Source organism: Zosterops lateralis, assembly GCF_965231275.1.
Source record: "Zosterops lateralis genome assembly, chromosome: 1".
Classification (NCBI taxonomy): Eukaryota; Metazoa; Chordata; class Aves; order Passeriformes; family Zosteropidae; genus Zosterops; species Zosterops lateralis.
The window spans coordinates 86,846,940-86,871,495 of NC_139762.1; the positions used below are offsets into that span (position 1 = coordinate 86,846,940).

Genomic DNA, 24,556 nt, shown 5'->3' on the forward strand with positions numbered 1-24,556 from the left:
AGAAAACTTACTCAAAACCAGACAAAAGAATGCTTTTTAATGACTCTTTTTCAAGTACCACAGAAGTATGAAAGATTGTCTCAGAAAATGGGATAGCAAATGTGGACAATAAACACGTCTTGACCAGTGAGCAAAGGGGTGCTTTAAAGGCTGTCTACAAGAAGCTACAACAAGAACACAATTCAGTGCAAAACTGTGAACTAAAAAAATAGTAATACAATAAAGAAATTGCCTAAATATCATGGTGGTCTCATTCCATCTGGTTAGAAAGCTGCAGGAGTGTTTTAGGAAAGCCTCAGGTTTTCCCACATCCTCCACCACAGCCAGCAACGATTATAAAAAATGTGTTTCACTTAAGCTTTCTCGTAAGCCACAAAACCAAGGAGATAAAACAGATATGTGATTCAAGCAACACATTCTTCTTATGTAGTTAGTTGAAAGTGATGTGTAAATCTTCCAGAATTTAAAATATTAAATGGGATGTTTCCATATTTTGCTAAACCTGAGTCAACCTACTAAATTAAGCCCAAGTCTGCCCCTCAAGCACATAACTGCAAAGTGTGCACAAACAGCATACTCAACACCTCTCACTTAAAACATACAATTTCATCAGTAAAATTGCAGCAGCTTATTTTGAGAATCTGAGGAGCAGACTATTTCTGTCTTTTTAGGCCGCCTGTTTATTGTTTACTGTGGCAGGACTTTGTTCTTTACTCAGTATCAGAGTACCTTCCAATCACTTCCCATGGCAATGTATTTTTCCAAAGAATGTAAAAATACATACTGTATCATAGAAAGAACCTTCCAAATCTGTCAGCACTCCTAGAACTCAAGTAAAACTAACATCTCAGTTACTGCTAGCTGACTGTGCACACATCTTAGATATTCTTATCCCTGGATAAGATCCCTTTGTTTCAAGCATTGAATTACTGTCAACAATAAATATAAGGCATGCCTCTATTTTGCACAACTCATTATCAAACGCTGAAATCAATTCAAGTTACTGGAAACTGAATGGTGGTTCTTTGGTTAAGCAAGTGCATCTGCTACTTTGTATCTAGGGCCTCATTGGATTTGTGGAAAAGCTGTGCAAGTATGAAATATTTACCAAAAAACCCTACTTCCCATTTACAAAAAGGATCCATTTATAAAGATCCATTGTGTCAAAATGTTTTGACAATCAATACAAAAGGCCTTAAATGTCACCAAAGCTGCATTTTAAGCAAAATTACATATGGAAGAAAAACACTAGAGGATTTGATGCTGTGACCTAGGCAATACATCATTCCAAAAATTCAGGATCTTTGTTTATTAGTAAGATATACCTTAATATATTAAGATGTATCCTGTATCTCAAATATTTGGCCAGATGCTTACAGGGTTAAAAAACCCCAACTGAACTACAAAATCTATGCTCTCTCCCTTTTCTTTCTGGTAGTAAAATTTGTTTAAAAAGTGAATTGAACTCCGCCATAGCATTTGAAAACCAACATTAAACTATCCCCATTAAACTTCTTCCAACTACTGGAAGGAGATGTGACCATCCTACATTACTACTGTCTGAAAACACTTAAGGCCTTTGATTAAATTTAGTTGATGACTCCACTGGGAGGGTGGATAAACAGCAAAATATTATCAAATTTCACTGCAAATGGGGACAATATTTAAACTATTTCAACAAGTCCTATGTCAGTAAGATAAAACCCACATTTAACAGTTTGCATTTCTATTAATATTAGGAAGGTATTAAAAATACCTATAGAAGTCTCCAACAACATTAAATTTCAGTGCATGTAAGAGAATAGTATTTAAGTGTTATTACAAGTTAAAGATGATGGTTGAAGCTTATAAAGGAGAAGCAAACTATTATTTTATACTTTCATTTCACAATTAGTGGTTTGCCCTTCTTTTGCCACCAGATTTACTAAATAAATATTTTGGAATTCCAGCTTTCTTTAAAGCTACTACAGTTTAGTAAGACAAATAATCCAATAAATAAAAGCCAAGTTAATAATTTCAGGAGATAAGATAATGACTCCAGTGGAAGTACCTGTCCTCTTAACTATTCTTTTGATAAGACAGAAGGTCTTCAAAGTCTTCAACAAGGCAGCTGACTGTGTGTTGGTATGCAAAGCCATGGTGAGTAGACATTCTCTCTCAAAGAGGCAAAGTGCACAATCATGTAAGGCCAACAGATGTTCTACTGCTTTCTCCTAAAGCCCAGTCTATGCTTCCTTGTGAGCTGCCCCCAGGCACAGCTGGGAAGGGACAGAAGGCCATGGCTGTTGTGAACCCAAGACAGAAGACAGCAATTCCCTCATGGTGCAGCCCAGCCCCTCCATCACTCTGCTGACATTTTCATCTCCTCAGGACTCTCTCTAGGTGACCTGCGAGGTCAGGGGAGGAAAAGAAAAGTGAAAAGTAAGACACAAATCTGCCCAGTGATTCCAAACAATTGTTTCCTGTAAAATAAAGGAGAAGCAAACACACATGAAGATTTTTGTGTACTTGGAAACTCAATCTGTGTCATACAGGGAAACTGGAATGTAACTTTTACAAGCCAGAGACTACAGACAAGTCCAATTAGCTGTTTTTCTCCTAAATTACCCAGATGACAGAAGACAGCACTATTCATGTGAATAAGGTAAAGAATTATTTCTGACAAGCAGAGAATCCTCTTCAAGATGTATGTATAATGAGCTAAGCTACACAGTTTAACAAGACAGTAGAAACACTAAAATAGCTACTGTTGTTAATATTGTCACAATGTGATTTACAATTCTAAGCAGTTATTCAATTAGGAGTTTATTCCTAACTGTATTATTATTATCCCATTCCTAACTGTACAGTTTAAAGATACATTTCTATATTCCATAATTTCCTAACTTCAATAATGACATTACTAAGAATCATACTTTTAATGGAAAGATGGCATATAATGATATCACATTTTTAAAAATCTAGGTGCGTTTATATTTTGCAGCATTGTACATGAGGACATAAAAATGAAGTATTTTGGGGCAGGCCCCTTTTTAAGCTCTTAATGAACTCTCAGATATCTATGAATAAGAGTTTAAAAATTATGTTCAATCATCTCCTGGCACAACAGCAACATATAAATTAAAGGACACAAAGGTATTATCAGTAATTTTTTTAAACAAGCCACCTGTAAGAGGCTGAGAGACATTAAACAAAAACTTCCAGTGTACATGTTCCAGTGAGTGTTTCACTTAGCCAGACTTTTTATTTCTAGAACATGGGACAGCTGAATCCTCTTCAAATACTGCAATGCTCATGCAAGTGCACACCTATATGAAGCCCAGGCACACGTTCCCTACACCTCTGCATATGTACACTGGTGTGTGTGAAAACATAATTCATACAAGTAAGACATTCAATAGCTCACCGGTAAATCTGCAATGGCCACGTTGCTTGTGATGGAGTGGGCACAGAATTTGTTGGACTCACCAACATGGCACTATATATATTGGAAGCAACCACAAGTATACAAAGTAGAATTGGTCCTATGATGGCCCCTTCCAGTCCCAGATAATATGCTCCACCAGCTACTGCAAGGCCTGTCAGGTAAGGGTGACCACCTCTGCCACAAGAACAATAAAATCAAATTAAGAACAATAAAATCAAATTAAGAACAACGAATGCAGCATTATCCATTACAAAATGTGTATCAATACTGATGTTTTATTAAGCTTAGGAAATGACACAGCAAGCTATAGCTACCTATATTTACACGCTAAACTACTGTCTGAATGACTGCACAAAGGTTCCGAGCTGTATTCTGTGTTCGCACAACAGATCAAACACTATTGTAGCATGGAACGCTGACAAGACCCACAGTGGAGCAGTTACTTTACAGACATCTGATGAAGAGTGTCTGAAGGACTAAATGGCAAACACACTTCCATTTTGAGAATGGAAAGATGGTTGGTCACACAGATTGTTCACGCTTCATGGTCAAGAACTGCTGAATTTTAACAAAATTAGCAACATGTACTATGAGGTACATGAGTCCCTGAGCAAAGCCATTCAGTTACATGATGATATCAACTTGCAGTGCATCTTTCAAAGAACAATTAGCACACAGTCTTTAAAGAAATAGTCATGTCTTATAATTTGGTTATAAAAAAGCCTACCAGATTTGAGTGTTTATTATCATTACCTTTCAACATTTTCAGATGAAAAACAAAACCAAATTTTAATGAACATACTAATATTTACTGGAAAGTTGGGGCCAGAAGAGCTTTGTGATAAGAGCTATTATGGCATCAAGTAATCCATGCCATTTTTATTTCTCGTCTCAGATTCACATTTTGCACCTGTGTTCAGCTGCAAAATGTGAATCCTACCAACAGCATTTACACAAAATCTGCTCATCATTCTTCATTCTTTATATGTAAAATAATGACAGCAATATGAAATTGTAGAAGAAAAACTACAGTTGAAACTTGGCATGTAATTATCAGGAAGTTCCTCTAAATTCTGAGTGTAATACATAGAAAATACCAGCTACTCAGTTCAGAGCTCCAGCAGTTCCTGACATTTTCACAATGGTCCTGATTTCTAGTGAATTCTCAAATTTTAAGTCCTTGCCTTCATCACAACTGTATGCAAAATGAGGCCATGAAACCTATCAAATCATGCACATCTCAATCACGTCTCACCTAGATCAAACTAAACCTACTGGCAGGACCAGACTGCCGTCCTGAGAGGACAAACGTGACCTAAAGTTTTATGTTTCCCCAACAACAGACACTATTAATTTCTATACCTTCAAAAACTGGGGCTTTCTTCCAACATTTGCTTCAGTTTAAACATTATTTTGGCTAGCTTTCTAAATTAAACAACGAATCATCTGATGAAATAATACAAACGTAATCCATTTAAAAACCCCTGCATAACCTAATTATAGCTATTTGAAATAGGTTTAATCTAATCTGGAAGACATGCTTATTGTTCAATTTATTGGGAAGAATACAATTTTACTCCACTGCCAGAAAATCTATTCCTGTCCCATATATTTTCTGGACAGTAAACAGAGTTTGCATCCTCTACAGTCCAAAAAAATGTATTCTAGCAAGCAGAAGAATTATTTGCTATGTAAATAGCTACTACCCTTAAATTTATCCATGATTTATTGTTGAAAAAAATGTAATTTGATTCTACTTTCCTTGTTAGCTTTAATTAATGCAAAATAACTAGAGTCACAGTCTATAAAAATTAGTATTAATGTTGAGCATATTAATATTGGGCATATTGTCTTTAGGTACTCTCTGTTCAGTGTAATTATATTTAGTAAACAAAAATACAATTTTCTAACAACATAGAACTGAACCACTTTATGTCCTTATTCTACAGTAACTGTATTATTATTTGGTCCCTAAATAGCTCATGGTTTTATCTGCTCTGCAGCATCATCTGGCAAGAGGACATAAAAAGAAAATGCTACACACCTTTAGCCAATAATTAGATAAATAGAAAACATAAACCAATTCTAACAATCCCAGCTGAAAGAGTTCATTTTGCTGATGTTGAGTTCAAGACCTCTGAAGTGTTAAAGTTCACAGAAAAGAGGTCTGGGAAAATGAAGGCACTGAGGCCAGTAAAACTCCTTATTATGAGGGTATTCCTGTGCTTGAAGATACTGTTTTGCATGCTTCAGAAAAATTAGTTTAATTAAAGGCATCAGTAACTGTCAATCATTTTTACAATGCTAATTTTAAAAAGTGTTCAATGTACTTACCCTGATATATCTGAATAGATTGCTGTATCTACAAAATAGGTTGGCAAGAGGTGAAAAACCAAGAGCAAAAGGGCTTTGCATCCCTGTCCTTGCACAAGCCACAAATCTAGGACTGCAGGGACTGCTGCCCAGTATGTCCCCAGAAATGGCACTGCTCCAAGGATCGCTGCTAATGCTAGAGCACACAGAAGCAGAAGTGAAAAAAAAATCACAGAAACATATTTCATAAATATATTTACAGTTACATTCTGACACTTTTGCCACACCAGTAAGTCCCACTTCTATCAACTGTTATAAATAAAGCATTGAAGAAGTGCCACATGAGGCTCTTGGTGTTTTATAGCTGTGGCTTAGGAAAAAAAGAAAATTGCACTATTCCCCACACAGAAGAGCTTCAGCAACTGAGAGTCATAAGGAGTTAAGAGGCACCAGTTTAGAAAAAGTTGAAGTTAGACCAATCCTGTACATTTCTTACTGTGTAAGAAAGCAAAGGAACCCAAGCCTCACTCTAACTTACTCCATCTCCTGCACCCATCCATAATGGGACAAAGCAGGCAAACATGAGAGTTATGACTTAATGTATTTCTGTATGTAAAAGTGTGCACACAGGTGCACACCCTTCTGCTTGTAACCAAGACCTGCTGTAACCTAAAGCAATACAGATCTGCTGCCACTGTAATTTAATACACCAGTAATAAACATTATACAAAGCACAATTAGGTGGGGTATTTGTCTTTTTTTTGTTTTGTTAACCAGAAAGCAAAAACTTTTAAGATTTTGCATGTAGTTGAAAAAAAAATAGGACTGATTACTTTCCTAGTAGGTGTAGTGACAACCAATGCCTTTAAGGTAGTTGCACTTTACAATACAGCCATTTTCCATTATATTGGGGTTTGTTGCTTCATAATTTCTCCTTATGCTTCTTTGTACACAAGCATTTTTCAAATACTATTATTATAATTCTTTTTAGAGAAAGAAGGGCAAAGAGGAACAGGGGAGAAGGTTTTTCTCTGAGAAACTGTCCAGCCATTTGCAAAACTAAGATCAAATAGTAAAAGAAAACCAGAGGCCAGTACTACAGTCAGACAACAATACTGAGAATAAGCATTCCTCTATCCTGCACTTCCATGATACCACATCTTCCTGCATTTAGGCATCTTGAAAAATCAGAACCTGTCAACCTGTGAGAGAAACAGAAGCTAAGACACGTAGAATGAAGTTAAAACCTGAAAACACTTGGACTGAATACAAGGCAGAAGGAATTGGGTCCAGCAAACAGAACAGAAAGAAGAGGTAAAATAGCAGGCAGGGAATGCATTGTGAAAACAAAAAAAAGGTAAGGTAAGACAGCAATCAGGGCCTTCTCTCCACCTTTCCCACAGCCATATTCTCCAAGACAAGACCTAAGCATGTCAGCAACACTTAATATTTCTGATTTTGTACACTAAATAATTACATAATATTATTTATAAATATAATTGCTTGAATTCTTACCAGATGGTATGAAGACTATGTTAATTCCAAATATAGTGTGAGTCAGCCAAGTGTAGAGTCCATAGAACCCAGCCATTTTGAGGGAAGCATCAAACACACCTCTAAAACAATCAAAGAAACACTGTTAATTTTTATTAGCAAGAGGATTCCAAGAACTATGAAGATACACACACAGCTTGCTTTGAATAACTGAAAAGCCATCAGTGTCACAAATAACACATCTCAAAATGTAATGGCTGAACCTTTTATACATCTGTTCCCTCTGAGAAGAATAAATATTCACCACATATGTAATTAAAAGCATTTAGACACAAAAAACGATGGGTTCCAGAGATATATTCCATGAAAGAAACTACTCAAGTATCAGACAACATTCTCTATCAAAAATAACCTTTTTTTTTCTATGAGGAGAAAGCTTCTATGTACAAACTACATTTTCTGTCCTCTTTTCCACTTCTAGGTGTTCATTCATTTTCTTTATCTGCTTACATTTCTATACCTGCTCTTTTTCACTGGATCCCCTCAGCGTTTAGGTTGCTCACTAGGCTACATTACTAAAAACCAAATAATAAATCTGGTAACCTAATTCAATCCCGCTGGATTGACATCCAAAGTTCTCCTCTCTTAAGTGTGACCACAGTTTCATGAGACAGCAAACAGGCAACTAACTGCTGTGACATTTTTACAGCACTAGGGCAGGTACACATGTGGAATATCCTATAACTGAACTGGAAACCCATACCTTAAGTCTACAGTCACAAAAACCATAATCTCAAACTGCTAAATCTCATTATTGTATTATGTTAAATTTCATCCATATTTGAGAAGTGAAGTTTCCTGAAATCACTATTTGAGCTTGGATCCAAGTAACCAAGTCCCCTGACTCAGAACAGTTACACCATTGCAGAAGTGGTGGCACATACACCCTCTTAGCAAAGAAAAACATGAAGTTTCCTGATGTTAAGTTCCCATTTATAACTTGTGGTGATTGTCTTGGCAGTTTTGGGAACTCTGGCAGCAGGGCAAAGAAGACAGGAAGACATACAACAGGAATCTTTGAAGGGCATAAAAACCCAGCCCTTTCTGGATCTAAAGTCTCTAACAGCATAGTTTCCTTCCTCCATTGAGTCCATAAAGCCTTGTAGCAAAGAAACCTCCTGTGATATTAAACTACTAGGTAGAATCTTTCCTGAGGTACCAAAAAGAATTCCAAGGCTCTCAGTTTTTGCTTCTTTGGCCATGATCTTCATTATTGTTTCTGTAGGCAGTGAGTATTTTTGCCATTGTTTCCTACCTAAGGACTCATTGTTGATTTCTACAAGACTATTTACAAATACATGATGGACTCAGTTAAAAAAATATAAATAAATCCTCAACACTTCTCAGTTCAGATGAACTTTTATTATATTAAAATGGAAAGTCAGACCAAAATATACAAAGCCTACAAATTTTGGAGAGTGACATACTTGTATCTGAGTTATAAAAAAGATGCTTCAGGCATTAAAAAAAAAAAATGGCAAGGAGGTAAGAAAAACCCCAAACCTAAGGCCACAGTAATAATGCTAACTGTGAATTTACATTGAAAATTGAAGATACTTTGATACACTAGATACTCAAAAGTCTTAATTTTCTGCAATTTTTTGTGACATTTAACTCATGTCTACTCTTTTTGAGGATATCACAGGAGCATAATCTTTCTAAGAAGAACCTATGCAGTAATCTTCAGGCAAATCTTTTTCTTATCCAACAGGAACTGTGGGACAAATACATCATAGTTGTCAAAAATATTTTATAACAGTCCTTGAGTATCTCCTTATTTTTTCCAAAAAGATGTTTTCTGTACTGTAGTAAAATAAACAAGGTCTTAACAACTTCTGTACATATGCATCAAAACTACATTGCAGTGTACAAGAGGTGAGATAGGCCTCTAGCTTGAGTAAAGCATCTGAAGTATCAACTTCACTTGAAATAAAAATATCCATCTACAAGTCATTTTAGATTTTCCCAGAGAGACTACAAAAGAAGGGAAGACAGTGTTATTATGTTAACCAAAAGAGAGACAGCAACCCAGGGCAAAAAACCACCAAACATTAAAGGTGTCTATAAAACAAGTTGCTTTCTTAGTCTCAGCTCAAGGAGTTGGCAGTCAGATGCACTGATAGAACAACAGAAAAACCAGTCTGGGACTAACAGGCAGTCCTGGTCTGATGCCATTCTGCAAGTTGACACATAATACATTCCAATGGCCAAACAGGGCATATCTCTGACAGACTTAGTATATCATCTCTCTGGCTACATGCTTCTATCACTCACAACTAATACACTGAGAGGAGAAGCCATCACATAGTGCTGGGAAGTTGGGAAGCACAGTGGAAGCGGGAAGTGAGGGGAGGCTGCACCAGGATTCACTCTCCTCCTCTCCTTCTCCTAGGTTTGTGCTTGCCTCAACTGACGTCATCAAACCTCACAAAAAAGGCACAGGGGACACTACTTTGTGGCAGGGGTGGACCAGGAGAACCTTAACCTCTCTGAAAACCCCTGTTTGTTACTTTCTGGTAACTGCCACAAAAACTAAAAATTGTATCTTAAAGTCTGGAAATTCGTATCTATTTTGCTTCATGGTTAAGGCAGCAAAAAATAGTTCTGAAAATACTAATCAGAATCTTAGCAGTTTGCTTCAGCTACTCTGCACCTGAGATACCAGACCTTAAAGATGATGGGGGTGTACTAGTGCCAGTGCTGCATGAATTTATTACCATCTCTAAAATGCAGACATTCCTGGTGTAATTATGACTGTAAGTAAGTTCCATCTCTTAATACATTATTGGCACATATACAGCTTCCTTTTATATACAAGAGTAATTGTAGGATTCAGAAATCAGAAAATCCAGTTGCTGCTCACGTCTCGTTTTGGCACTGTATCTGGATGAACCACTTTATCTGCAAGAGCTGTCATCTGCAAATGTGTAATTTATGAGCACTTCATGCCAATTTGGCATAAGGCATACTCCGACATACACATTCCATTTTACTGAGCTTTGAAAAGCATGTAGAATTAAAAAAAAAAATAATCAGAGGACATGGGTCATGTTTCACATTATTCAGATTAAAAATGAAGAAACTTCTGTGAAATGCTTCTACACAGCTGGTCCACGTGGTTTTTTTTGGAGTGTTTTGTTTTGTTTTTTGTTGTTGTTGTTGTTGTGGTTTGGGTTTTTGGGGGGTTGTTTTTGTTTGTTTGTTTTGGGTTTTTTGGGGGTTTTTTTTGGTTTGGGTTTTTTTGGTCCTTTTACCAAGTTCTGTCCCTAAGCTAGGGAATTTGCTTGTAGACTCTATAAGGGAAAGACTACCTTTTCAGTTTATGAGTTTTGTAGATTTTTTTTTTTCTCTTTTACTGATTGAGCTTCCTTTTTATTACTACTGTAGTTTATATCAAATGTATGTCCACCTGAATTCAGGTTCGCTTCACAGAGCTGGCAGGTAAAGTCTGTACACTGTTACTGACACAATGAGATTTCAAAAATTTCAACCTAATGCTGCAACAACCCCAGCTGAAAAGAGCCCTTCAGATCAGATCATGGATTATTTGACCTTGGAGTTAATTTGATTTTCTAGATCTCTCTGTTCCCAGAGCACTGGAGGAAAAAAAGAGCATATGGGCTGAAATAATGAGAATTTGAGTTACCAGAAAGATTAGAGTAAGCATGTAATAAGTTCAGAAGAGGGATTTTTCTGGTTATTATACTAAATTTATATCAACAGGCATATGAATCCTGGCTTGTGAATATGCATAAAAGTAAAAAAGTAGACAAAAGTGGCAAGAAGTAGTGTTTCTCTAAATTCCTCACGGAACACTTTATAACCCATACAACAGTTTAGAATGCAGTTAAAATACAAGCTTGGTACACTCTCAGCCAGAAATACTGTTAGAGTAAGACAATTTCCTTCTTTTGTCATCTTCCTCACACCACCGATGTTTGGTATTTTCCCATATTCTCCAAGTAGATACTAAAAGGATAGTGCTACATCTTTGTTGTAAACCTTTCTGTACAGAGAACTGACTAATTCAAAATGATGCTTTAAGAGACCTCAGCTATTCAGTTTCTTTTGAGAATACAACCACTGCATTTTAAAAGAGAATTTAAAGTATAAGTAAAATGCATTAAAATTTCACAGCATGGTTTCACAATTTATCTTCAGATCAGGTTAGCTCAGAAGTGTCTCAGGAAAGGAGTCCTTTCATTCCAAAGATTCACTTCTGTCCCAGATGACCCTTCCTCTGTCTACCTGCCAGCACAGTCTTCATTATGTGCCATGACACTTTCTACAATGGATTCAGCTTTTTCATTTTTACAATGAATTCATGACAATGGTTACATAATGGGTTAGTTTTAACAGAATAGCTCAGATCTACACTCCCCAGACAACTCACGAGCAGTGGTTTAAATAGCTGCATTCCCACCAGGAAAGAAGCCGGTACACTCATGGCTGGAGAGCAAGAACACATCAGCGCTCTCTGACCCCAGCTGAAATTAACACTCATTGTCACCATAACTCCAAAACCAAAGAACTCTTGGTGGTGTGTGAAGAACTTTCTTTCTTCACACACCACCAAGATCTGTTGCAAAAGACAAGTTACCAGTGACAAGTATTATCTTTATAAAGGCCAATGTATTCTTCTACAATGATCCTCCAAATTTCAAGCAATCACCAGGTGAACACTGAAGAACAAAATGACTCAAAGAGATCCTTTTCAAAAAAACTTCTTAAGTTGTTTTTTGACTCTCTTTAACGGTTCTGTTCTTCTAGGGATTAAAAATGACCCTCTTTATATTTCAGTTTCAAATTTAATATGAAAGTAAGCTAAGTGCACTAAGATGGATTCCAGCTATGAATAAAGCAGAAAGCAGAAGTGGCAGGAAATGTTTCTTGACAGAGTAAGATCATCTCAGGAGCAATATAAATATGCAAATTACTTTCAGAGATGACTCCATGACAAGATTTCAACAGTTTTGCTGCTGGAATTAATTTCTTCTCATGAATGATACAACTGAACAAAACAGCTCCAACATATGCAGGCTAGTAATGACACTAATCAGATAAAATGATATAGTCTTCTATCAAAGCATCGTTCCTCCAGATGGTGTAACTGATGCAAACATTGCATACACCTCCCAAGGCAGGACAAGGCTTCAATGACTTTATCAAAACATCATTAAAGAGTGGCAACCAGGCTGAAGGACACAGTGGCACACAGACTTTCTTCCCTAACTGAGAAATGTCTACATTCTTTGAAAAATAACAATGAACCTGTAAAAGTCTACACCTGAATATTTCTTTAAAATGCCTTTGTATTTGTATTAATTTTTTAATTACTACTTTGGCCTGTAATTGTAAGCTTACAATTATTCTTCTGAGAAGCACATTTGAAAGGACCAGTATTTCTGAATCATCTAGTTTGAACATTTCCAGATTTTTATGAGTAGATGATGTTTACTATTACTTACTATAAGTACTATACCACACTCATCTTAAAATTCATCTTGAAACATAACATATAAAAAGGCAAACTTGCTCAGACCAAAGATCTGTCTAGCAAGCATCCCATCTCCAGTTGAGTCCAAAAGCAGATGCTAAGGGAACAAAAGAAAAGACAAATCTCTTTGACAATCTCCCCTGAGCATTCTTCCAACCTCTTCTTCCACCTCAGGGGATATTACCAACCTCATGCAGGCTTTCTATTTCTTAATCTTCAATTAATATATATTTTTAGTCCTCCTGTTCAATCCCGCAAGTTACGGCAACTTCAGCGCTCTTTTGCAAGATCTTACCCATGCCCTACTGCCTGCTGCACAGACCAACTCATTTTTTGGAAGTGCCTGGTTGCTTTTAGGTGACGCTAAGATTTTATTCTAGAACAGACCATAGGCAGTCCCAGCTCAGTCATCCTTTTTACACTGGTTCTGATTTTACAGACTTCAATTGTGTAACATCCTTTTTTCCAGGCTGAAGAGTCCTAACCAGCTCAGTCATTCCTCTGATGCAAGCCTCCATTTCTCTAACCAGTCCTGTTAGCACTCCTAGCTTTTGAGATGCAGGAACCAGAATGGCACACAGTAACTCAGGGTATAAGAAAGTCATAATTTCATACAATGGGACTACTAGTCTGTGTTTCTGTTGTCTAGGTCTGTGGTAACAAATCTTCATGTTTGATATATCTGGCAGATTTTTTTTTTAAATACTATCAAGCAGTGAGCTGGCCTGTGTACCAGAAAATATAGCTCCCAAGTGATAAGAGTCAGCACAGCAGTAATCAGTTTATGTGTAAAGTTAGGACTGGTTCTCCCTCACATGCATCACTTTCATCTACACTACATTTCATCAGTCATTTTATTTCCCAGACACTGCTGTCTTCTAACTGAGTTTGTCTACAATCCTGCTGCATCCATGACTTCTCTGGGAAACCTGTTCCAGTGCTTCACCACTTGCACAGTAAAGAATTTTTTCCTTATATCTAATTTAAACCTGCACTCTTCCTGTATAAAGACAATACCCCTTATCCTTGAAAATCTCAGGAAATCAAAAAAGCCTTTATTAAATTTTGGTAGAATATAGCAGACAGGTGAACTTATGAAGGATCTTGCTTGCCCACACTTCACAAAACGTGAGGAATGAGGCAGAACTTCCTTCTGTGAAAACTCCACTGATTCTTTGCTACTAAATCATATTCACCAGGTGCTGGTATGTCCTTAAGCTCCTACTGAGCCTTACAGCACCAATATCTATCCAGCTTACAAGTTTGTACTTCCTGGGTTTTCTGGAACAATTTTTTTTTTCTCTTGGAGATTTCTATAGTGAGTTATCATCAGTTACTCCCAACAATTTGCTATTGCTCATTTAATCTTTTTTTTTCTTCAAGCTTTTCTGCAGTCACTGTAATTTCTGAGAGATTCTGCTTTAGATCATCCATAAGAAGGGTTTTACCATATGACTACCTCCACATACCTTCACAGCAACAAGCAACACAGCATCAATTTACCTCCCCCCTGCAACAGCCTCATGGTTGCTGAGTACCCCTTGTCATCCCTCAGCCCTCTGACTGCTTGTTGCTCCTGCCACATGTGAAAAATTATACTCTGGTTTAAGAGCATTTTGTTGAGCTTTGAGTAAATGAATCCAACTCAGCACCAACTCATGCTTTAGGTCTATTTCTATCTGCTGAAGTTTATGATCCTTTCCTTTATTTAGCAAAAACTTCAGCTTTTAAAAGGATACTTTCTCACATCTATGGCCTTTAATATTTTGTTGTTCACGATATGCACTCTCTTCCCTTCAGCCTAATTTAGTTGTTAGCATGTACAAGCATTAATATTTATTGTTCTCCACCCCACTTGTAAGATTGTGAATTCTTTAAGATTCCCATTTTAGCTTGAAAAGTTCATGAATGAGAGCAACAGCTGGCTTGAGTCAATACTGGTTGAGATCCACTGCAATCTTATATGAAGAAACTCCTAGAGTGTACAGATTATTCCTATTATAAAATTATGAAATACAAGCATAAAGAAGGGAGTATTTTCATTGCTTATGTTGGTAGAGACAACAAACAATGGATTGACCTGATAACTCAAAAGAGTGACAAGCTAAAGCAGTGATGTTAAATCTTCGAAGTATCAGGAAATCCTGAAGTTTTAAAAAAGACTTTATGCTGTCTTCTTATACTACAATAAATAAATAAATCTTTGATAGCAGAAATCTAACCAAGGTTATAATAACACATACTGTAACATTAAATGACACATAAAGAATTATTAGATATGCAAACATAGAACCCTGCAACATTATACTAAAAATAATTCTAACACTATACTTTTATTCTTAGAAATACCTGATGGAGTATCTTTTCCCTATATATTTAATGAAGTCTTTCAGAAACCTTTTCCTTTCCATTCCTTCCAGTTAGCCTGCCTTAGAAGCAAAGAAAAAAACTAACTGGCTGATCTAAATTCCAGATATAACTTAAGCATCACTCTCTTTACTGGTACAGTTTATGTCATTACCAGTTAACCTTTCATTTAAATAGGTTTTGACATCTAAGTAACTTTTTAAAAGCTGGTGCTGTCGTAAAGAGTAGTAGTGTATATATATATATAAGTGTAACACATAATTAAGGGATTAGTACTTAAGATTAAGAATAATGTAACTACACTGCAAGATTGCAGGGAAATCTGCTTACGTGTTTAAATGTGCTTCTGCTTGCACATGCACTAACCCACATCCTCCACATGTATACAGATATTTTCAGCCTTAAAAAACACTGGAGAGCCAGAGAATTATGCACTAGAAATATGCACTAAGATGAACTGCTGTTAGAACGTACAGAACATGCCATCTGGAATATGAAAAAAGCCAATGGCAGAATATCAGCACTGTCCCTCATAAAGCAAGGAGTTCTCAATAGCCTCTCAATGTGTTTGCTATCAGCCTGCAGGGCAGAAAGAACAGAACTGTCCGTTTCAGCATCAGGTTATGCACTTAGGTAAGCTTGTGAATTAGGGGCAGTAAACTGTAAAATTCAGATTAAATTTATAGACTGTGACAGGCTTCACCAAAATTATATGTGTAAAATAATGAACATTTTTTCATAGTTTCAGGTAAATTTTGGAGTAAAGATTAAGTATGAGCAAATAAATTATTTCCTGAAATGTTCTTTGAAGATCTGTTTTTCTTCGAAATATTTTTTTAATAACTGACTGAAATCATGCAATACACAGCTTTTGTGTTTAAGGACAAGTATTTTCTATATAAAAGGAAGTACGGGTAATGACAAATCCTAGGATAGTATTTAAGACTAAAAAAGTGGTGTGAGCAAGTCATGTGTTTATTGCTACTAAAATAGCTTGAAAATACTACTAGGTAACCGACTAAGATAATCAGGTTATGGTTACAGTCAATTTGGCTCAGCATACGTACTGAAACAAAGTGGCATCTCTTAGAGATTTACAGACCACATTCTACTCGTTTTCCAATAACTCATCTGAAGCTTTCCTTTCTTCAATGTAATTAAAAACAAAATATAAATATCTGTTATTCCCACTTTTAGACTAGACAATTATTTCATTAGAGAATCTTACAATCATTTAGGTTGGAACACACCTTCAAGATCATTAACTCCAACTTTTGACCCATCACCACCTTGTAAACTAAACCACAGCACTGAATGGCACATGTGGATGTTTCTAAAATACTTCTAGGAATGGTGATTTCACCACCTCCCTGGACAGTCCATGCCAATGCTTGACAACCCCTTCTGTGAAGAAATTCTTACTAATGTCCAGCTTGAATCTTCTCTGGTGCCGCTTGAGGCCATTTCCTCTCATGCCCTGCAGAAGAGGCCAAGCCCCACCCGGCTGCAGACTCTTTTCAGGAGTTGTGGAGAGTGATGAGGTCTCCTCTGAGCCTCCTTTTCTCCAGGCTAAACAACCACAGCTCCCTCACCTGCTCCTCATCAGACTTGTGCTCCAGACCCTTCACCAGCTCTATTGCCCTTCTCTGGACACACTCCAGTGGCTCAGTGTCCTTACATTGAGAGGCCCAGAACTGGACACGGCACTCAAGGTGTGGCCTCACCAGTGCCAAGTACAGGGGGACAATCAGTGCCCTAGTCCTACTGGCCACACTGTTGCTGATACAAGCCAGGATGCCATTGGCTTCATGATTAAGGCAGAATCATTAAGACCATTGTTCAATTCTATTCCCATCTCATAACATACACCCTAAGTAAAGCTTGAAAAATCTCAGTAATTAAATGCATTCATGTGACAAAAGATTTCAGCAAGAATTAACTCCTGCTACTAAAGAACATTCACTGCATGCAAAAATTCTGTCAAAACATAATCAGTTAACAGTCATCTTTGAAAAATTAATCTGAAAGAAATTATTAATGTTGCAGTAAAATAAACAAGATTACACATTTCGCTTTTTCTAAGCATTAGCTTAACATGCTGGAAGATTATTGTTTTCTGTGGGAATTGTATCATTGTCTCATTTTCTCCACAATCACTGCCAGGATGCCACAGCACACCAATTAGATGTTTAAACAGCCCAGATTTTTGTTTATTTGTTTGTTTGCATGCTAGCTCTTTACAAATCTCTTTAGATGTTAATAAATAAAAGTTGAAATTTCATTAAGAATCTATTTCATCCATCAAGACACTTAAGTTTTTTTCACATCAAATCTTTCTTTTGCCTTTCCAACCAATTTCAGCTAAGGATAACAATTTCCTCTTTAGAAATATGTAGTATTTTAAGTAACTTTTCTATAACCAATGAAACATCTGATCAAATTTAAGGTGTGCACGGCAAATGAAGAAAATGAAGCAAATAATGATAACCCTTCTCAAATTGAAAACAAACAGTCCTCATCTTCCTGGCATTACAGAACAAACTTCCACTAACACGTTTCAAGGCATCACTCAAAACACTGATCTGGGTTTAAGACCATTTCACAACGTTAATTAGGCCCCACCCAAACTGAAAGCTGCAGTAACTTTAAGCCACAGCCATACCCGTGTGCATGCACTCATGTGAAAGTATCGCACACACTAAATTGCACTGAGGCCGTGAGAACATGCAACTTAGTAATGTGCAATATCTCCACCAGAGCAAGCAGAATGGGAGCTTCAGGGAAGAAGGGTATGGTGCATTCAGGAAGAGAACGACATGCTGCTCAGGGAAAGGAAAATGGTTCAGGCAAAGGTGTGCATGCTACTACTTGGAAACCTGTGATTTGGAGAATTACTGCTTCATCCATTCAGGACAAAACAAAACAAAAATAAAAATCCAGACAAGAGCACCCCCTCCCTATTTCAAGGGTAAAGAATATAATTTTCCTACTTGAGCAATAAAGTAGGTGAGTCACAAACCAACTTTATGTTACAGAACTCTTCTGAACAAAGCAAATCACACTGTTATGGACAGATAATGATTCCTCTCAACCTTCAAAATACTACATTATTAATTATAGTTACAATGAAAAAATTCACTAACCACTATTGAGGATTTTCTTCATTAAATTTATCTAAATACAGTAAACTGATTCAGGTGGTCCTAATGTTTCTAAAGCAAGTCATCTTCCTAAACCTGACAGGGTGGTGCAAAAAGGATTCAACTTACTCTGGCATAATCCTTCTGCCAGAGTCACCAGGCCCCTCCTTGTTTCCCTTTCTTCGTTCCTATGGCTGACTTTAAGTGGTTTCAGTGAAAGTAAATCATGTATTTACTACATTCACAGGCAACTAAACACCACTGTCAGTCAAGGGAGACTCTCACACATGATGAAACATTACCACTGTAATTTATACCATTTTTATCCTGATACCCACTTAAGCATTATAGGAAAGAAAAAAAAAAAAAAAAAAAAAAAAAAAAAAAAAAAAAAAAAAAAAGAAAAAAAAGAGAGAGAGAAAACAAAAGACAACTTTGGAGGGATGAAATGCAAAGGATGAATGAAGAATATATCAAGAAGAAAAAAGAGTAATGAAATGTGGCCACACCAAGAAATTTAAAATCAGACTGAGAAAGACCTGAGATTGCAAAACAAAGAAAAAGAAAAACAGATACACCAACTGGGCTTGAAGGACCAAAACTACTAGAGAACAGAAGCTCTTTTACTGCTGAGGCACTAGCAGTATTTGGGATTATAACAACTTTCCTAAATTTTTATTTCCCACCTCATTTACAGGCAATGGCACATGAAATTCCAGCATGGAATTTTGAATTAGTTTGTTGATTTGAAAGAGATACAGTACTTCACATATCAGTCAGAAATCCCTGTGGTCACATATGCCATCGGTAGTAATATTCCTCCCAGTTTTTTTACTGTGTTTTAGGGAATCATCACAAAACTACTGACCTTTTCTCTTCCCTGTAGATTAAATTCTGCCTTCCACAAGATGCAAACAATGAGAAGCAAATGCAATATATGACAACAAAGCACACACAAGTGTTTAGTCTAAAATCATAGAAGCATTTTCATGACGAAAGTTACTCATAATTGGGAAAACTGGTTTATGACCAATTTGCAAATCTGTGTTTGTACCACAGTTCAAACACTGCCAGTGCCCATCTGCTTGGAGGCAGGCAGCACTGCCTGTGAGAACTGGGAACTCAGTCAAAGGCAGGTATCTGAGGTAAAGGCAAATGCCCAGCTTACAGTCACATCCACAACATGGGAAAAGACCAAACTAGCAGCAGATCCTCCCTTAGGTTGCCATTTGCCTTCCAGTCCTAAGAGAGACTTAGGAAAGAGTTCTTTTGTTGACTATCAAGGGTTGCATGTCCCCTTCTTTCCCACTGCCCCTCATGAAAAGGTGATTTCTCTTTAGCACAAAGGCCTGAAGGACTGGGGAGAGGAGAATCTTTCTTCCATCAAGCTGCTGCCTTCCCCACACAGCACGGGACATTCCCATCAGCCTTCTACTGATGGGAAGGGACACCCAAAACCACACAGAAGGTGACCCTCCCACCATCACCCAGACCATCACCAGCATCAGCCCCAACATTGCTCAGAGTCACACTACCACCAGGAGCATCCCCAGAGTTGGAATTGTCCTGCTGGGCCCATAGCAGTGCTCCTATAGTGATCCTCTTCTCCTGCCTGTGCTCACCTAGATGATTACTGAAGGCTGTCACGAGCCTTGCTGAAGTGAGAGCAAGTGGCAGTCACTGCTGTCCCCTGGTCCCACTAGGACAGTCACCTCCTCAAAGCAAAGCTCATGCTTTTTCCAGCACAACTTCTCCTTGGCGGAGCTGTGCTGGCTGCTGCCTCTAAGTGATCTTCTGTTTTTCACGGCTCTTCCTTTGTACCACTAGGTTTGCCAAACAAAATCTTGGCTCAGGCACATCATGATGCTCTTGTCAAATCCCACCACCTGATACAGGCGGCTGGAATTTTGCTTCTCTGGCATCCTGGATGAATACATTTCCTATCAAAGGCCAGGAGGGCAATTCATTCCATGGTCTGCAGCAGGCAGTTCTTGGATTACAGTCAGCTTCTTCAAAACTCCTATTGTATCACCACAGCTGCATCTATTTTTTCCCCACTACTCAAGTTCAAATTTGTAATCTGTGGTATTTTGACAGAAACAGTGAGATTCAACACTTGGCTCAAAGCAGCCTGGAAAGCTGCTCTTACCCCTATACAGCTCATAAATCTATTTGTATGAACAGAGAACTGTCACTGTATTTGCAAACTCATCATCAAAGCAGTTAGAAAAGTATTTATAAATAAAATAGAAAAACACAGCACAGTTCTGATGAAAGAAATTGAAAAGGGAAAAGAATTTTTAAGAGCTTGCTGAGTAACATGATTAAATTAAGGGATTTCCTGAGCTACAGAAATGAGTTGCCAATTGCCCTTCTCTTCTTTCCCCCTTTCTCTTTTCCTCTGAAATGCTAAGTGGCAAAGCACACAAGGGAACAGACTTCCTTGATTATATATTCAAGTTTCCTAGTGCTTTTCACAAACACATTTTAAGTAAAACAGCACAGAAGTGACTGGCAACATGGAAAATGATTATTTTTATGTCATTTGGTTTATGAGTAAGAGAGATTAGGTCTATCTGTTGCCAGGAGGATCCCTGCCCTCTAGACAGGACTAGTTAGATGTTGTCTTAGCTTTGTGCATGTGATATGTCCTGCTGAAGAGTGGTGGGAGCTGGACCACAGCTGGTGACTTCTGAGAGTTATTAACTTAATGTTTTTAGTCAGCTTGAAAGCATGGATATTTTGAAGGTGAATTCATATTGTGTTATATTGTCATAGCCTAATGAGGAAAGCAACTACAGATGTTTCATTATTTGACAATTCATAACACAAATGGAGCCTCTTCCATCCTACCACCAAGCAGCAACATCCTTTTTGCATGCCATTTACAGATGAGGTGATAAAGCCATTTTTAGGTTCCTACCCCTGCAGCAGCAACTCATCTCCAAAAAGAAAGAATAGTTGCTTCTTTGGGACAAAAGAAGGGGCTTGCAATTGTTTTTCATATGGCAATAGATTGGGCATGCATGAATTCATGAGAAATTGTTACTACACTCACCGTATTTACACGCTGAAGATCACAGTAAGCTTTGAGTGGAGTGCAAGCTAACTGAGAATCATTAGGATAAGTCCTTAGGTACAACTGTGAGGAACTTCTGAAAATCTCAGAAGAATCATTCCAAAGAATTCATATAAGGCACCAAGTACACCACTCCAATCAAATATGAGTGACTGATTCAGGCTACCTTAGTGAATAAACAGACTGAGATCCCTTGTGTATGACAAGCTGCTTCCCATTTCACATTCTCCAGATTCACCAGACACCGGCTTTTTTCCATCATATTTGCAGTTATTGATGCATGCTGGCTCTTTCCTACTTTTTTTCCTGTGGCTTCTCTAAAATGATTTTCTTTCATTCCTCCATTCCATTTCTGAGAAATACCTTGGGTCACCTGTGTCACATACCTGTAAACTTATAACTGCATTTAATACAATCCTCCTCACATAGTATCCATGCCCAGATAAACCATATCCTACTTTTTCACACTGCTCTCCTCTACCATGGGCTAAAGAGAACAATTTGTGAGACAAGTATCAGTTTCTAAATCCACTCACACTATTCAGAAAAGATAGAATGTAGATACTAACCAGGTGATCAATGAAAACTCAATAGCAGTCACTCAAGAGAAAGGCTATTAACTTTTTGGCAGAATTCCAAATCTGTTGCCTTCTACTTGAATTGCCCCTTCATTTAAAATGACTACAGAAGTTAGCATTCTTGTTCAAGATCTTACATAACATAATATAACCTTGCCATTGTTAAAATAGCAAACCTTTAGCAATGAGTTCGTAAAGCAGCTTTAATACCTTCCCAGTTAAAGGCCTACTCATGTATTGTAACTATGCACAAGATGACACAGAAAGTAGTGGTGTAAGAGGCAATGGCTGTACAGAATTCAGCATGAAATCTGTCCACTTTGCCCAGACCATCACTTTTTTTGAAAGTACACTATAACTTAAACACCTTATTTAAAATCCATTTTTTTACATTGCCAGTATGTTAGTGTTTCAAGCTGCTAACAGGTGAAAGCTGAGCATTTCATTCATCTGTGATGAATGAACTTTACTGCACCACCCCAAGAATAGCTTTACTGTGAAATCTTTGTGAACTGTATTCAAAAACATTAAAAAAATCTCCTTTAATTACCGAACTAGTTGAGAGCCAACACACAAAAATGGTGACTAAGCACGAAACACTGTGGATGCTCTGTAGGTGCAGCACAGTAGTGTTCCAAGTGTGATAAGCAAAGTGTTCCCTTGGTGTTCCCCCTTGATATAATTTGGTTTACAGAGATCAGGAACTAGATTTCTTTCAGGTGAAACTGAACTGGAAAATAGAGTCCAGAAGCATATCTAATAGATTCCAGATACAAATGGGTACTTATTCTCCAATATGAGATAACATACTTTAAATAATTCTGAAATGTGTACAGCACTGATGTCAGGTTCTCCATTTCTACTGTTTTTCTGCATCTGCTCCTACTAAGCTGCACCAGCTGTTATTGCCATCATAACTGCAAACACTGCTTCCTGATGACTTAGGGACGTCATGGGTGCAGCAGTTTTACAGAACACTAGCATTCATGACAGCACAGACCACTGAAAAATGTTCAGCCAAGTCCAATCAAATTGCTTTATTAACGATCAAAGAGGAAAAAAAGTCATCAATGCTAGCTTCTTAAAATCTTTTTTGCAACTCATCTTTGAAACACAAGCTGTTGCAATTGTTAATTATTTGCATCAAATTTAAAGAAGAATTTCCAACAAAGGGCAAGAAATCAGCAATATACCTTACCTTATCGCTTCCTCCACAGACTGGCCAACTATATTTGAGGAGGGACCTGGCTGAGACAAAGGTGTCAGGCTTATCACCCATTTTACTGGCTTGTAATACTCATCACTGGAACTCAACAGGTAGAACAGTGTGGTCAGAAAAATCACCTGCAAAACAAATAGAAGTTTTAAATTACAAGGTAATAATTATTCACAGAATTAGAGTATGCAGCTATGCTTCAGATACTGAATTTTACTGAAATTTTACTGAAAGGAACAAGACACTCTTCCTCAAGCCTGCATTTAGAAAAACAGACCTGAAAGAATTATTTTTTCCCCTGCTCCAAAAAGGACTTAACATTTACAGCTAGACAACATAAAATTTCTTCCTCTGTTCAGCCTCTTTCCAAAGTCATAGCTAGACCAAACAACTAGAATGCTGATCAACATTCTAGTTGTGGGGCTCTTCAGTTCTTTTTCAGCATGTTCAACAGACAAAAAATTGCTGAATAGTTACAGCTATTCTCAAATAAATTTGGGCTGTCTCAAGAGTCATTATGCAGCTGGGTATCAGATATGAATTACACAAAAATTTACAACCATAAATTTTATGTTAAGCTGGCAATCCTAAGCGAATATTCCTCCTGTGAGTTTTATGATGAGTCTCAGCAGAAGTGATGGCAGTTCCACTGTTTCAGTTAAAAGACCAAAAAATTACAATCAGATTGGATTAGCTTCCTCTACGTTGCAGTCAACTATGTTCCTCTTATTTTCCTGTTGGCAGGCTCAGCAACTTCTTGGGTAAGAATAAATCACTGTGTCCATTTTGAAATAGAATACCTCAAACGAGAAAAACCCATTCCGTATGCCCAAAACGTAAACTATGGTTTAGATTTTCTTCATGTACAAGACTCATATATTCTTTCTTTCCTCCCAAGATTAGAAAGAATTCTTTCACTTCCCTCGTTTCCAACCTACTTGTATTCTAGAATAAACCACATCTTAATCTTTTATGAGCCAAAGAGCCTGATCTCAAGAAGTTTCTTACTTTCAAGCATTTTATCCAGTTTGCAGATACCTCATGCTCTTTTCCTTCATTCCCTCTGAAGATGCTCAGAAAACAAAATGCAGACAACATTACAATATTTCATTACCAATCTCAAAATGACATCTGTCTCTGTTCCTGATTTCTTTATACTCAGTAAAATGCTACTACCATTTTCCCTCTACTCTGCCCTCCCAGACTTTAACTTGAAAGTCACATTCAACTATTGATGTATAATGACCCCATCCAAAACTTCATATATTGGTTTAGGCTCTATTCCATCTCCCCAGGTGTTAGACTTTAATAGCATGCTGTTAACATTCATTTTGAGCTTAAAAAATAGTAACAATAATTAAGTCTTGCTTTAATGAGAAATAGTC

General features: G+C 37.3%; 1 protein-coding gene across 2 annotated transcripts in view; it reads right to left on the reverse strand.

Annotated features, from left to right (window-relative positions):
• Positions 1–17: 17 nt before the first annotated feature.
• The window catches only part of TMEM245 (transmembrane protein 245), a 73,521-nt gene continuing 48,982 nt past the window's right edge, over positions 18–24,556 (reverse strand). For both annotated transcript variants that reach the window (XM_083860426.1, XM_083860425.1), the window contains 5 exons: positions 23,154–23,299; positions 7,256–7,356; positions 5,762–5,936; positions 3,407–3,601; positions 18–2,387 (listed from right to left, as the gene is read on the reverse strand). In XM_083860426.1, the coding sequence (XP_083716552.1) occupies positions 2,342–2,387; positions 3,407–3,601; positions 5,762–5,936; positions 7,256–7,356; positions 23,154–23,299 (663 nt within the window). In that variant the 3' untranslated portion in view covers positions 18–2,341. The remainder of the gene's footprint in view (positions 2,388–3,406; positions 3,602–5,761; positions 5,937–7,255; positions 7,357–23,153; positions 23,300–24,556) is intronic.